Raw genomic sequence first — 14,644 nt, 5'->3', positions numbered from 1 at the left:
TACGTGTGGGGGGCTGGGGAATTATTTCTGTGCTTCTTGGAGCTGCGTGTCCACTGGATATATTAATTGGGCTGCCCCAGTCACTACAGACTTAAACCAGGTAACTGCAGTCCCTGGCTGGTCCTGGCTTATTAGAAACCGCAACACAGGAACACTTGATGGTCCATGTAGTTCCCTTAGATGCATCCCTATCTCCTTGAGCTTTACCCCAAAGGGAAGGGAACTCAAACAACAACAAAAATGGATTGATGGGTGAACTTAGGGGCTGAGGCTATATGTCTGGGGAACTGACCCGGGGGTACTTTTTTCGGTCCACCTTCAGGTGGGTCCAGTCTTAGGAACTCAGATGGGGCTGTCTCGGACAATGTTACAGCCCATTGGACAACCAACACCGGCCTAACAATTTTTAAATCTGCCGGACGGCCAACCCCTAGCCAAACTGTCCGACCTGACAAAACCGCCACTCCACCCACCTATAGATCTACCCCCCCAGGGGTCCTCAAGGCCTAAAAGCCCCTACAGCCATCCCCTGGACTTACAAACCTCCTAAATGCCACCTTTATTGCTTTAAATAATACCTCTCCTAACCTCACTATCCATTGCTGGCTTTGCATGGACCCGAGCCCTCCCTTTTATGATGGGTTAGCTCTCCTAGGAAATTATGTTGTCACTTCTGACCCCACTGCCTGTAGAATTCCCCCGCCTACAGGGAGAAGGGAGCTTACCCTCACCCAAGTGTATGGAAAAGGGCTATGCGTGACTCCCTCACATAAAATTGTCCCCCCTTCTTACCAACACCTATGTAACTCTGTTCAAGAGATAGGGGCTACTACACCTAACCCATATATGGTGCCCCCCAACTCCACTTGGTGGGCCTGTACCTCTGGCCTAACTACACGCCTCTATTCCTCCATTTTAAACCAGACGGGGAGTTTTGTGTACTAGTGCAGCTGATTCCCCATCTATATTATAGAACAGACAGAAATGGAAACCAGAGTCTCAGAAGAGTCTAGACCTCATAGGGGCATAGGAACCACTGCAATTGTCCTGTCTACTTTACTTGGGGTTGGAGTAACCACTGCAACCAGTCTGGGGGCTTCAGCGCTAGTCCTCCAGGATAAAAATTATCATTTTCTTAGATAGGCCATAGACTTAGACATACAATCAGTAGAAACATCTATCCACCACCTCGAAGACTCTCTATCCTCTTTAGTTGAGGTAACCTTGCAAAATAGGAGAGGGCTGGATTTACTTTTTCTAGAGAAAGGAGGACTCTGTGTTGCCCTAGGGGAATAGTGCTGTTTCTATGTTAATCACTTGGGAGTTATAAAACAGTGTTTGGCTGAGACCCATAATAGACTTAAGGAAAGGGAAAAAGAACGACTAAATCAACAAAATTGGTACGAATCCCTATTTGACTGGTCCCCATGGTCAGCAATTTTGATCTCAGTGATAGTCAGACCTCTCCTCTTACTCCTACTAGAAGTCACCTGTGGTTCCTGTATTCTTAATGCCTTGCTCAAATTCATCCGAGAATGGATACAGACAGTCCAACTGTCTGTAATGGTATGGTAATGCGTTCGCAGTATACTCATTTAAATTGAGACCCCCGAGCCTTACGACAATATAGAAATGGTTCCACCACCCTAAATGTACCATCTAACCACTTCTTTCCACTTCTGTAATTTTCTTGGCTTAAAGATTTAACCCTTGCCATAACCCTCTGGGGCAAATGAAAAGTCAGAATGCTCTGACTTCATTTTGGCTAGCTTCTTCAGACAAGCCTTGGCAAGCTCAGGCATCTTGTAATACTTCCCAGTTGCAACCCCCCCCCCCCCGGAAGCTATAAATTAAGCAAGCCCTGCAAGCCCTGGACACTTATAAGGTATGAACAAAAACTTCTGGCCCTAAAAGATATCAGTCAGCACATTCCAATGCCCTGAAGACAGCCCCTGCCTGCTATTGTTCGGGGCCAGACTCCATCTTTGGCTCGTGCAGTCTGTGCCCGGCTAGCCGCCATTTGGTTGTTTTTACTTTAAATTCCTGAATAAACTTTTTGTATAATCTTTTTGGAATCTGTTGGAATTATTCTCAATTCTCAAACCCTAACAGATTCCAAGTCCTGGAAGAGACACCGATTCTTACTCTTGTGGTCTCCCATGTCTCTTTTTTGCCACATGTCTCTTAGCCACACCAGATAGTTTCCCAGTTGGTGCTGGAGATGAGAGAGTATTGTATCCCTGCCAGGGGCTTCTACCCATTGTATTTCAATGTCTTCTCAAGGTAGCTCTATCTGCCTAGTTTGTTTTGCTATAACAAAATACCTGAGGCTGGGCACTTTATTATATTTAGCTCATTTCTGGAGGTTCAAGCAAGACCACAACACTAGCACTGCTTGACTCTAGCGAGGGCCTCCATAGATAAAATCACAACAGTGGGAACAAGTACAGGAGAGAGCTCATGGCAAGTAAGGAAGCAAGAGACTTGGGAAAGACCAGGCTTCATCTCTTTGTAATAAAACCCATTCTCAAAAGAATTGATGGAGTTCCATGGGACCTTCATCAATCGGTTCCAAGGGAGGTATACTCTGATGATCTGGTCACCTTCCGGTGGGCCCCACCCTAGCACCACAGTGGAGGCCAAGATTGTAGCATATAAGCCATTGGAGGGTTCATTCAACTATACCTAACAGTGCCTGAGGATTTTCCCAGTTCTAAGGAAAGAAGAGAGAACGAAAAGGATCTGTGAGGGATCCTGGACATGACTCCCCCATCCCATGGATACCAAGAGACAATGACACTTCAAAAGTCTCCAAGCAATCAGAATCTGGAGGATCTTCCTCCACACCTCTGGACAATGTCATGAGTTTCAGGATCTTGCTGCCATATTCACATTTACTATCTTGAATGTAATATCTCACATATTAAAGGAAAGGTGATTTTTAACCTTTTAAAATTTTATTTAATTTTATTTTATGGGTATAAATGATTTGCCTGTATGCAAGTGCACCATATGTGTGTAAAGCTTGCTGAAGCCAGAAGAAGGCATCAGATTCCCCGGTACTGGAGTGATGATTGGTTATTAGCCACCTCGTGGATGCTGGGGTCCTCTGCAAGAGCTCTTAACCACTGAGCCATCTCTCCTTCTCCATCTTGCTGGCAAGATGGCTCGAAAAGAGCATCTGACAAGTATGTTTCTCATACAAGCCTGGTAGAATGAATTCACTCCTTGGAACCCATGTAAAGGTGGTAAGAGAGAACAGACTCCATTAATTTGTCCTGAGACCTCCCTGGTCCTGTTAGGGCCTGCACACACAAGCACCCACCCACATCAAACACATGCCCAATAATAATAATAGTAATTGTTTTTTTATTTTTGGTCTTTTTGAGTCAGGGTCTCCATGTAGCCCCAGCTGTCCTGGAACTCACTATGTAGACCAGGCTGGCCTTGAACTCACAGAGATCTGCCTGCCTCTGCCTCCCAAGTGCTGGGATTAAAGGTGTGCACCACTTTAATGCTTAGTTTTAATGTTTATTTAGAAGAACCCCATAAACATAGTTTTAAACTTTGTATTCCATAAAGTCTCCTCCATTATTCCCTCTCAACACATTCTTCCATCACAGAGATAACACTTTTCTGTTTGTTTTTTAGACAGTTTTACATAGCACAGGCTCTCGAATTCACTCTGTAGGTATGGATCACCTTAAACTCTTGGTCCTACTGCTTCTAACTCCCAATTGCTGGGATTACAGGTGTGTGCCACCATACAATGCTAAGATAACCACTTTATGTGCTACTTTATATATTTCTTCTGTGATTTGCCTCTAATATATATTGTAATGAAATTTTCTGTTTTTTACTTTGAGCTCTTCTTTCTTGACTTCTTTACATGCAGATGAAGACTTTCCTTTCCTTACCCTTCTGCTTGGTTCTCATTATGCTTAGGGTACCACTTTTTTCTCCAAAGAAAACTTAAGTGATCACACATCATTGATCATATATACTCTTCATCACTCAGCAGCAGCATATTGTTATATTTCCTTTTGTGAACTCTTCTTTGTTCTTGAGGTCATGATTTATCTTGCTCTCCTACTTCTTCCCCAAACTTTCCCCAAACTTGGGTAATGGATGAATCTTGCTATTCTTTTGGAGCCCTGTTGCTTTCCTGTCCTAGCTGCATGAACTGCTCTCATGACTGCTGCCAGTCTTCCTTCCATTTTATTCCCCTTTTCCCTGGGAGGAGCATCTTGCCTACTGGGATCCCTCATTTAGCAGGCAGGCTTTCATCAGGGTTACAGAGCCACTGCAGAGTAAAAGCCATTGTGGGAACTACGTTATGCAGTCGTGCAAACAGCAAGGAAGAGAGGGTCTGGTAGAGGGTGGCGATGTACCTAACCAGCCCCTCAAAACCCTGTGAGGTAGACTGGTTGGAACTTATAGAGGAACCAGACACAGCCAGTTGCTGATGTGACACTATAAACTGGAAGGGTCATGAAGAGCTCTTGGAGAGTTTTATCTGAGTGCATGGTTAAGCATCATGTGGTAGGATAGGACACTGTTGGTCTGCAGGTGAGGAGTGGATGTTGAAGCAGGAAGAACAGGGAGAAGCTAGAAGGCTCCAGATACCTCTCTGTGTCTCTGCCTTCTTATCAGACTTCAGGAACTTCAGCAACTTCCCTTCTACCTCCCTAGTCTCATGCATGGTCCCATTTGGATACTTGACCCTCAAACCAATAGGGATGGGGGTTCTGGGCATGGAGTTTTAAATTTTTATTTATTATTTTTCCTTTTAAAAATGTGTATGAGTGTATTGCTGACATGTATGTAAGTGCACTCATGTCATGCAATGCCTGAGGAGATCAGAAGAGGGTGTCGGATTCCCCTGGAACTGGAGTTACAGAGGGTTGTTAGCTGCCATGTGGGTGCTGGGAATTGAACCTGGGTCCTCTGCAAGAGCAGTCAATGATCTTAACTACTCAGCCATTTCCCCAGCCTCTAGAAAGGAGCTTTTAAAAATGTTTTTTTTAAAATTTTATTTATTATTTTTATTTTGTGTGTATGCATGTATTGCCTGCATGTAGGTAAGTGCACCCGTGTTGTGCAATGCCCTCGGAGGACAGAAGAGGCTATTAGATCCCCTGGAATTGGAGTTACAGACAGTTGTTAGCTGCCATGTGGGTGATGGGATTTGAGCCTGGGTCTTCTGCAGGAACAACCAGTGTTCTTAACCACTGAGCCATCTCTCCAGCCCCGAAAGAAGCTTTTTAAAAGAAGTGTTTTTAAAGAAGTTTTTTTTTTTTTTTTTGGTCTTTTTGAGACAGGGTCTCCCTGTAGCTCCAGCTGTCCTGGAACTCACTATGTAAACCAGGCTGGCCTTGAACTCACAGAAATCCACTTGCCTCTGCCTCCCAAGTGCTAGGATTAAAGGCATGTGCCACCATGCCTGGCTTTAAAGAAGTTTTTTTAAAGGAGTGTTTTTTAAAACTCTATGCTTATGTGCTTTTTGTGAGATGCTTGTTTACTTTTTATACTGAGACCACTGAGTGACAGTCCTGCCCACCACACCTCCCTTTCTTTGATATAGTCCTTATTTTCATAGAGCACACCCTATGACAGTGTGTGTACATGTATTTTTGTGTGTATATGTGTATATGTATATTTTCAGTGTTACTGATGCCAACACTACAGTTATTCTTAAATAAACAGCCTGATGCTTAACTATAATTTGAAGAGTGACCCAGAACTCAGGGGTACCCGTTCCTCCAGATGGCTCTTGGAACTGTGCTGTTGAGCCAGGTCTTACCCATAATTTTATTCAAAACTGTTTCTCCAGCATCAGTTTTGGGTAACTACAAGCTTAGATCCACCCTTATCAGACAATCTTGACTTTTCATCCCTAGGCCAAAAACATCTCATACATACGTCAGTGAAGATGCAAACATGAATGCGTTGCCTTTCAGTGTTTGGATTTGCTAATTCTCAAGTGCACCCACATTCACTCACTATCTTGGATGGAGCAGCAAATTGAAGTTCCAAGGGATCAAGGTCAGGTGCCCAGGTCACAAGAGCACATGACTCATTGAGTTTGTTTGCAGTAGGTTTTTGGTTGCAAGGTTAATTAAAAGTCATTAGTCCAGATTCTGTCCTTTTGATAAAAGTCATTCCTACACATGCTAATGTGTATATATCTTATATCTTTATGTTAAGTTATTTTAATGCTTAGCTTTAACGTTTATTTAGGAGAACTCCATAAACAGTTTTAAATTTTGTATTCAATAACGCATGCAAGGGTATAAACTTGTAGGGATTCACATGTCTGAAAATGACCATTCTACTCACAAATCTGATTGATAATTTTAGAGTATCAAATGTTATTGTAATATTTTATTTTGGGGTATGTATGTCCACAAGTGTGTGCATGCACATCTGTGTGTGGGTGCATTCATGTTGGCAGTCAGAAGGCAAGTAGCAGGAGTTAGTTCTCTCCTTCCACCATATGGGTCTCAGGGATCAAACTCACATTGTCAGGCTTAGCAGCAAGTGCCTCTATTCCAAGAGCCATCTTGCCATTTGGCCACCCCCCACCCCCAACACCTACTTTTTTGAGCCTCTCACGGCCTGGAGCTTACCGAGGAGGTTAAACTGGCAGGCCATCAAGCCTCAGGGATTTCCCATCTGTTCATCCCCTGTGCTGGGATTACAAGTGCACACCACCATGCCTGGTTTTTTTTTGTTTTTTTTTAAACACAGGTTCTGGAGATTGAACTCGGGTCCTGGCCTCGCACAGCATGTACTTTTACTGGCTGACTCATCTTCCTAACCTGAATATCGAATTTTAGATTGAAAATATTTTCCCCTCAGAATTTTGAAGACTTATTTCCAATTTCTTCTTCAACCTGGTGACACTGTTTCCTCTGTGATATGTGACCTATTCTTCTCTGGAAACATTTTAGAAACTTCTTCCCTGATTTTCTGAAAGACAGGATGATAACCTGGACATGGGATGTTTTTTGTTGGGTACCTTATTAGCCTTTTGGTATAGAAATTGTTTCATTCAATTCTGGGAAATTATGTTATATTAATTAAATAATTTCTGCCCTTCAATTTTTTTAGTTTTCTACATTTAGAAACTCTATTAGGCAGGAGCTAACAAGATGGCTTAGCTGAGGCTGGGTGTATCCGTGCATGCCTTTAATCCCAGAACTCAGGAGGCAGAGACAGAAGGACCTCTGTGAAATCAAGGTGTGGATTGTAACTTCCCAGCAGCCTTATAAAATGGCTATAAAAAGCACCTCCCTGCCGGCTTCCTCAGTTTAGGTACCCTTAGTCCCTCCCCCTTGTACAACTAAGACCAACTGGTTGGTTGGGAAGCATGATTGACTTTCCCTGACCCTCCTTTCTTAGGGAGGGTCAACAGTGAGTAAGTTTTGTGATCATCCTAAGCCAGTGGGTCAACCAAGCTTGGGAAGAAGGCATAGCTTGACATTTGGAGGACAGTCTTATGCCACACATGTCTATGATATGTGTCATTGAACCCTGTAGTTTGCCATGCAATATCAATGTACAATGAAGCCCTATAGTCTTCAGAAAGGTAGCTTAGAATTATGGGTCTAAGAGTAGGAGAGTGAAACTTGACTGGAAGTCCTCACTGAGTTAGCACAGCCTCTGTATTCAGGATGCACAGTCTTCACTTATTTCCTGTTTTCAGCAGAGTGTTTCCACCCTGCCTCCAGCCTGCCTGACTTCCCTGTGTCTACAGGATCTCTGGTTCAAATTAGGCAAGAGATAAAGCTTGTAATGCAGCTTTATGCATGAAGGAGGAGACTATAGTGAATCTAATATGTTCATAAAAAATATTCATTGTTGTCGGGTGTGGTGGCACATGCCTTTAATCCCAGCACTTGGGAGGCAGGGGCAGGCAGATCTCTGTGAGTTCAAGGCTAGCCTGGTCCACACAGTGAGTTCTAGGACAGCTGGGGCTATAGAGAGACCCTGTCTCAAAATGACCCCCCCCCAAAAAAAAGTTCATTGCCTAAATTCTTAGTAGCTGGTATCTCCATTGCACACTCGATTCTTTTAGTTTTGTGATGCATTTTAGTGTGAATGAGCATGTCTTCTTTTCCTCCACCAAACTGCCTAGTTGTATGCATTATTTTCTTTTATATGACTTTTTTTCTTCTATTGTCAAGTCCCCAAATCTGCTGATGAACTTTTGATTGGAGTTTATTTTATTATGAGTGCAATTTACTAGCTTGGACATAATTTACAATGTTAAGTCATTCTATCTGTTGATTTGTTTATTCATTTTGGTTTATTTTTATTTTTTAAATTTTTTTTGGTCTTTTTGAGACAGGGTCTTCCTGTAGCCCCAGCTGTCCTGGAACTCACCAGGCTGGCCTTGAACTCACAGAGATTCACCTGCCTCTGCCTCCCAAGTGCTGGGACTACAGGTGTGAGTCACCATGCCTGGCTTATTTTTTAATTTAAGAACAATGTTTATTATTTTTATTTTATGTGTATAAGTGTTATGCCTGCATGTAAGTAAGTGCACCCATGTCATGCAATTCCTGTGGAGGACAGAAGAGGCTGTCGATTCCCCTGGAACTGCAGTTACGGACAGTTGTTAGCTGCCATGTTGGTGCTGGGATTTGAAACTGGGTGGGCGGCAAGAACAGTGTTCTTAACCACTGAGCCATCTCTCCAGCCCCAAAATTGAGATAATTTAAACATCCACCTTATGTTATTTAGCTTCTCATTGCGTTGATGAAACATTGAAGCAGCTCACTTATAAAGAGGAAAGATTCATTTTAGATCATATCCCATAGGTTGCAGATCATCATTGGCTGGCCTCAAAACTTTGGGTCTCTGGCAAGAATGGAGCATCATGCTAGAAGCACATGACAGAGTGAAGAACTTTCCTCAGAGCTGGAGAAAAAGAGACTATGGCCCCAGAGACTATTGGAGACACAGTGCTCAATGACCTAAGGACGTGCCATCAGCCTACCTCCACAGCACTGAGCCAGAGTCCCTTGTCCTCATTAATCAAACCATTATTATTTGCAGAATCATCATGCCTGTATCAAGGAACAGGAAAACATATGACATTAATCAGTTCTTTCTGCAGATAGGGGTGGTCATGTGACCCTCACTGGAATAGAAGTCACTGGGTGGTTTTCTGGAAAAGGGCTGCGGGAGGGTGACTGAGACTGGGATAGCTTTCTTCTCATTTCCTGAAATGTCCACATGCCAATAGGCACCTGGGTACCATTTTGAGAATATGAGAATAAGGGTCTAATCAGAAGCCCGAGAGAGTGCTAGAAGAAGCCTGGATATCAGGCAGGGATGGCCTACATATAGGGTATGCATAATCCTTTAAGCTCTTGCTGTGTAGGGTTCTATTATAGTAACCAAATTCAATTCCTGTCTGACACAAAAATTATACATAATATTTTTCTAATGTACTGCAGTGATATACATATTTTATTTTATGATTTGATATTTACACCTGAAGCAAATCATCTCTAGTGTGACTTAAATTAAGGAAGAGCTTTATTCTAATTGCCCTCTGCCCACTTCTCTAAACATTGTACATGTTGTTACTATATCGAATATTATTCTTAGACTTGATGTTAAATTTTTTTTTACAGTCAACTCTTTAAAAGATTTGTTATTATTTTTAATTATATGTATGGGTGTGGGTATGTGCACCCAAGTGTAGGTGCCCATGGAGGCCGGAGGTGTCAGATCCCCCTGGAGCTGGAGTTCCATGCAGTTGTGAGCTGCTCCATGTGGGTGCTGGGATCAAAGTCAGGTCCTCTGCAAGAGCAGTACTTACTCTTAAGTGTTGAGCCATCTCTCCAGCCCCTAAATCAGCTCTTTAAAATTTAAAAACTGTATTTGTTCAGGGTGTGTGTGGGGGTGGGGTGTGTATGTCATACCACAAAACATATATGGAGGTCAAAGGACAGCTTTGTGAAGTTGGTTCTCTCCTTCCACCACATGGGTCCCAGGCAAGGATCAAACTTAGACTGTCAGACTTGGTGGCAAGTACCTTTACCTGTTGAGCCATCTTGATGGCCCCTCAAATCTTCTCTAGACTAAAGAATAAATGTTCCTGGTTTCTCTACTCAGCTGCATCATTTCTGTGTCATTTTCCTCTTAAGTTTTCACTGTCATAGATCTCATTCATTTAATAAATATTTCAGAATATTAAAGGAAACTTTCAGGTCTTTGCTGATAAAATGCTTTTTCATTTGCTACTTAACTTGGATAATATTTAGGGTGCATTTATAATTCTGAGTTCATAAAGAATTTTTTAGCAAGCTGGGGTGCTGGTTCTCTTTGTTCCGCTGTTGCTGCTGAGAAAGTGAGGATCATCCTGACTTGTTCCTTGGGAGGTAAACTACTGGTTTTATTTCTTCTTTATTTCAGCATCTCATCTTCAGCCAGCAAAACTGTGCCACATGTGTTTCAGCTCCATCTATCTTCAATCACCTTGGCTCAGTTAGTTGGCCGACTCAACTGTGATTTTTCTACAGCATTTCTTTCAGACCCTCTTTTCAATGGTGGGAAATCTACTCAGCAGTGCGTGGGGTTTCCTCCCTCCACTCTTGGTCCTTCTTTTTGCAGGCACATGTGCTCAACCAGAGCTGCGTCCTCTGCATCTTCTGTCTCTTGATGAGTAGACTGTTCTAGACTCTCTGATGAGTAGACGGTGCCAGTGACCCGGTAAGGGTGTGACCCCAGGTCCTGCTCTGCTTCCCTGGGCTAGCCTCCATTCCCCTGAACACAGAGACCCTTTTTTTTCTGCTACATGGGGAGTCAACTGCTCCTGGAGGAAGAGTCCAATCAGCCCCTGTGGTAGCCAAAGTTGAGTAGCCCCTGGACCATCTGCCTCTGAGCCTGGAGAGCCTGGATGGCCTCTCTTTAACAAGACTCTTCCTCCATAGCTTTGACTTATTTCTATTTTCTTTCAGTCTTGTCATATTTGCCTTCTGCCTTCTAGGGATTCCACATAGTTATCATCTATGGAATGTCCCTTCCTTCATTTTTTAGGTACAGTAGATATTTAAAAATATTTTATTATTTTTATTTTTGTGTGTGTGTATTACCTGCATGTATGTAAGTGCACCTGCCCACAGAGGTCAGAAAAGGGTGTCTGATCCCCTGGAACTGGAATTACAGATGGTTGTTAGCCCCTGTGTGGCTACCTGGAGTCAAACCAGGGTCTTGTACAAGAGCACCCAGTGTTCTTTACTGCTGAGCCATCTCTTCAGCCCCTGCAGTAGCTATTTTTGAAATAATCTGTCCTTTTTTGTTACTCCTAGGTGTGTGTAGAGAGAGAGAGGAAGGTAGGGCCTGTGTTCAAGCATTTGGATCCAGTGTCTGTTGGGCATCTTCTGAGTTTCTAGATGGCTCTTTTCTTGAGGTATAGGGTGAGACCTTAAAGCAGATTCCAGGCAGCGACTAAGAACTTTCTTCTACAGTTGGCTTGTCGTGTTTGTTTGCTTGATATAAAACTGAAAATGTAGTTTCTTTTAATCCTTTACCTTTTAATTATCTTTCCTTCTTGAACTAAAAACCAATAGGATGGACAGTGCAACATACCTGGACAAAGAGGCAAAAGAGTCAGCCTACCCACATAATCAGTGAGAATGCCAATTCAGGTGAGGAAGGCATTGGTGTAGGAGGGTGCCCAGCAGGGAAGCCAGGCCAAGATAGGAAGAGTTCACCCAGGGGTCTAAGTTCTTAGCTCTGATGTGGATCATAAACTGTGGGATGAGGAAGGCATCCTTGGGCTGTAGGAAGTTGGAACAAGAGCACCATGAGCAAGATCACACAGGTGTCATGACATTGTCTGTGCTTGGATGGATGAAGGGGGCATTTGTTTACATGAGTCAGGAGCCCAATAAGGGGGGCTGTGGTAGGAGCCTCAATCCTGTGAGGACCATGTCCACATGAAAAGGGGTGCCTGGGTACAGTGCTGGGGCCTGAGCAGGAGAGAAAGGCATCCACATGGGTGGGTGATTAATGAGAGAATCTAAGTAGAATAGGGCAGGTGTCCATAGAAAGGGTGTCAGAGCCTCAGCAGGATGAGGAGAGTGTACACATGGAAGTAGGGCAGCAGTGGTATTGGAGGTGATCACAAAGGTAGGGGAAGAATGATCATATCAAACTTACTATGGGTATTTACTAATGATTAAAAAAAAGGCTCAGATTTTGCTTGCTTTTTCCATACAGATATTTCTCAGAATTCATGTTGATTGTTTTGCAAAAGTTATCTCTAAAGGATCACACATTTAAAAAAGATAACACATTTGTGAAGTCATGGTGTATGGTGCAATCTGAGGCATGGAGGTCCAAAGTAGGATAGAAGCCCAAGCGCCATCAGTTGATTCTGGAGCTGTTAAGGATGTTGTCATACACAGGGAAGAGGAGACAACAGGAAAGCCCTATTTATGTTCCTACAGAATCTGCTGCCAAGGAGGGAAAAGCAAAATGTGAGATCTGGACTAGTTTCTTCTGCAGAGTTTTGCAAGAAACAGCTAATCAAGCCAAGCATAGAATTCTTCTGTGAATTTGTTACAAACAGGTGGATCCCTTTTCCAGGCGCTTCTGAGGACATAGGAGAGATGGGTATAGTGTTTTTTTGTTTTGGGTTTTTTTTTTTTTTTTTTTTTTTTGAGACAGGGTCTCCCTGTAACACAGTTGGCCTGGAACTCACTATGTAGACCAGGCTGACCTTGAGCTCACAGAGATCCGCCTGCCTCTGCCTTTTGAGTCCTGGGACTACAGGCATGTGACACCATGCCTGGCTCAAGGGGTATGGTTTTACCTGTGCTTTTGTCTTGTCCGTGGCTATGAGCCGTATCAGCTCACCCTCTCTGCCACAGTATCCTTGTCTATCAGGTGGGGATACATTTGCCTTGTGTGCCCTGTAAACTTCACAGGGGGAATTGGAGGAAATGCGTTTTTACGTGTATCTGAGGCAAGCGTCCTCATGGTGAAGAAATGTTCAATTTATGGCCTGTGACTCAGTCCTGAACTCATGATGTTCAGCCTATGCTGGCTCAGTGAAGCATCACACAGTGCTCTAGCCATCCGGGGTCTTCCCTCACCTCACTGCTACTGATATCCACTCCTGCTTCTCAAACCACTCCGTAGCCCTAGGGCCCATGCCAACCTTTGCCTGCCTTTCCACTTCCAAGCACTGTACCATGCCTCACCTTCCTTGTGATCTGTGCACAGTTCACTCAGGATAGGGAAGTGATTTAGGAGACAGGAGAGCAAGGCTCTGTCCACCCAGTGGGGCCAGAGATGACCTCCAAATCTAGTTTGTGAGGTCATGGGGTTAGTGATCTGTTTTTCTTACCTACCTTTGTTTGCTTCAGACTTTTTTTTTTTTTTCAGATGTCTGCCATCGGAATTGGTTTGGGTCATGGGTGAAGACTAGTTTCTCTGGAATGTGTTCACTGCCCCAGCTCCCTATTCTATTCCTGGACCCCAACGGGCTTCCTTCTGTCAACGGACAAATCCCCACCCCAGGGAAGGTGGTCTGACAAAGTCTTACATAACATTGACTGCCCATGGTGGGAGAGCAGAGGTTCAGATGGGTGTCTCCCTGTTGGCATTGCTCCTCTAACTTCATCAGGGGCAGGGCAAGTGGTAAAGGAAGAAATGGCCATGATGTCACAAGGGCATCTGTGACCCATGGACAAGGTTATTTTCTGTAGGCTTAAAGATGTGGGATGAAGAAGAGGAAACACTTGCCCATTATCCTCCTGCCAGGGATGAACCAGAGGACCTCGGGGCCTATGAGTTTGTACTACCCCAACGATGACCTCTATTCTGGCCCACCTTGTATTGTCACAAGACGCACCTTGCATTGGAAGGATCATGGGCCTCCCCACCCTACTAGCTCAGGCTGGCTCCCCCAACTCTCTGCCTTTCTTCCATGGTGTTTGAGACCCTTCTCTTTTAGGGCCTTCCCATGCCAAGGACCACCAATTTCTCTTCACTCATTATTTCCAGCCTTCTGTCCTCCCTTGGCCTCAACTCTCTGCTTTCTCTTGTTTCTACCTAGGCTACTCTATCGAACTGTTTAGGTGCATCTTGATGTCATGGTCACTGTCACGGTAGGAAGAGCCTATCCCCACCCTTTACCACCGCTGCTGCTGCTTGTCATTGCTGTCACCCATGCTGCAGCACTGTGGCGACCGCCTGGACCGCCACTCTGCCACAGCTCCCACCAGGGCTGTCGCCTGCTCAGCGGCCGCCGTGCTCCCGTGGCTCCCGCGTTGCTGCAGCTCCACAACTGCTGCCACTGCTGCTGCCACAGTCATGACTGCCAGTGAGGCTGCTGCTCCACCACTGCGACCTACCGACCTGCAGAGCTGCTGGCCACTCCCTTGGCTCCCCTGCTGGCACTGTCATGGCTCCTAGCGGCTGCTACTGCTCTGGCTGAGCTGCTCCCCTTGTCACTGTTGAGCTGCTTCTTCCTTTGGATCAGAAGCTCAACTCACTGTACTAGTGATGGATATTCAAACTAGGCAAGAAAAATGCCACTCGAGAGAAGTCTATTTATTTATTTTTTATTTTTTTAGACAAGAGTCTTACTATGTAGCCCTAGCTGATCTGGAACTCA

The 14,644-nt window shown here is 44.2% G+C and overlaps 1 protein-coding gene across 1 annotated transcript in view; it reads right to left on the bottom strand.

Moving 5' to 3' along the window:
- The window catches only part of Iqcf3 (IQ motif containing F3), a 34,386-nt gene extending 20,044 nt beyond the window's left edge, over positions 1-14,342 (bottom strand). The window contains 2 exon segments of the mRNA XM_029554301.1: positions 9,005-9,074; positions 14,164-14,342. Coding sequence (XP_029410161.1) covers positions 9,005-9,074; positions 14,164-14,342 — 249 coding nt within the window.
- Between the last annotated feature and the right edge of the window lie 302 nt (positions 14,343-14,644).

This window comes from Nannospalax galili, unplaced genomic scaffold (assembly GCF_000622305.1).
Source record: "Nannospalax galili isolate Female #2095 unplaced genomic scaffold, S.galili_v1.0 scaffold851, whole genome shotgun sequence".
NCBI lineage: Eukaryota > Metazoa > Chordata > Mammalia > Rodentia > Spalacidae > Nannospalax > Nannospalax galili.
This window is presented reverse-complemented; position numbering and strand designations above follow the sequence as displayed.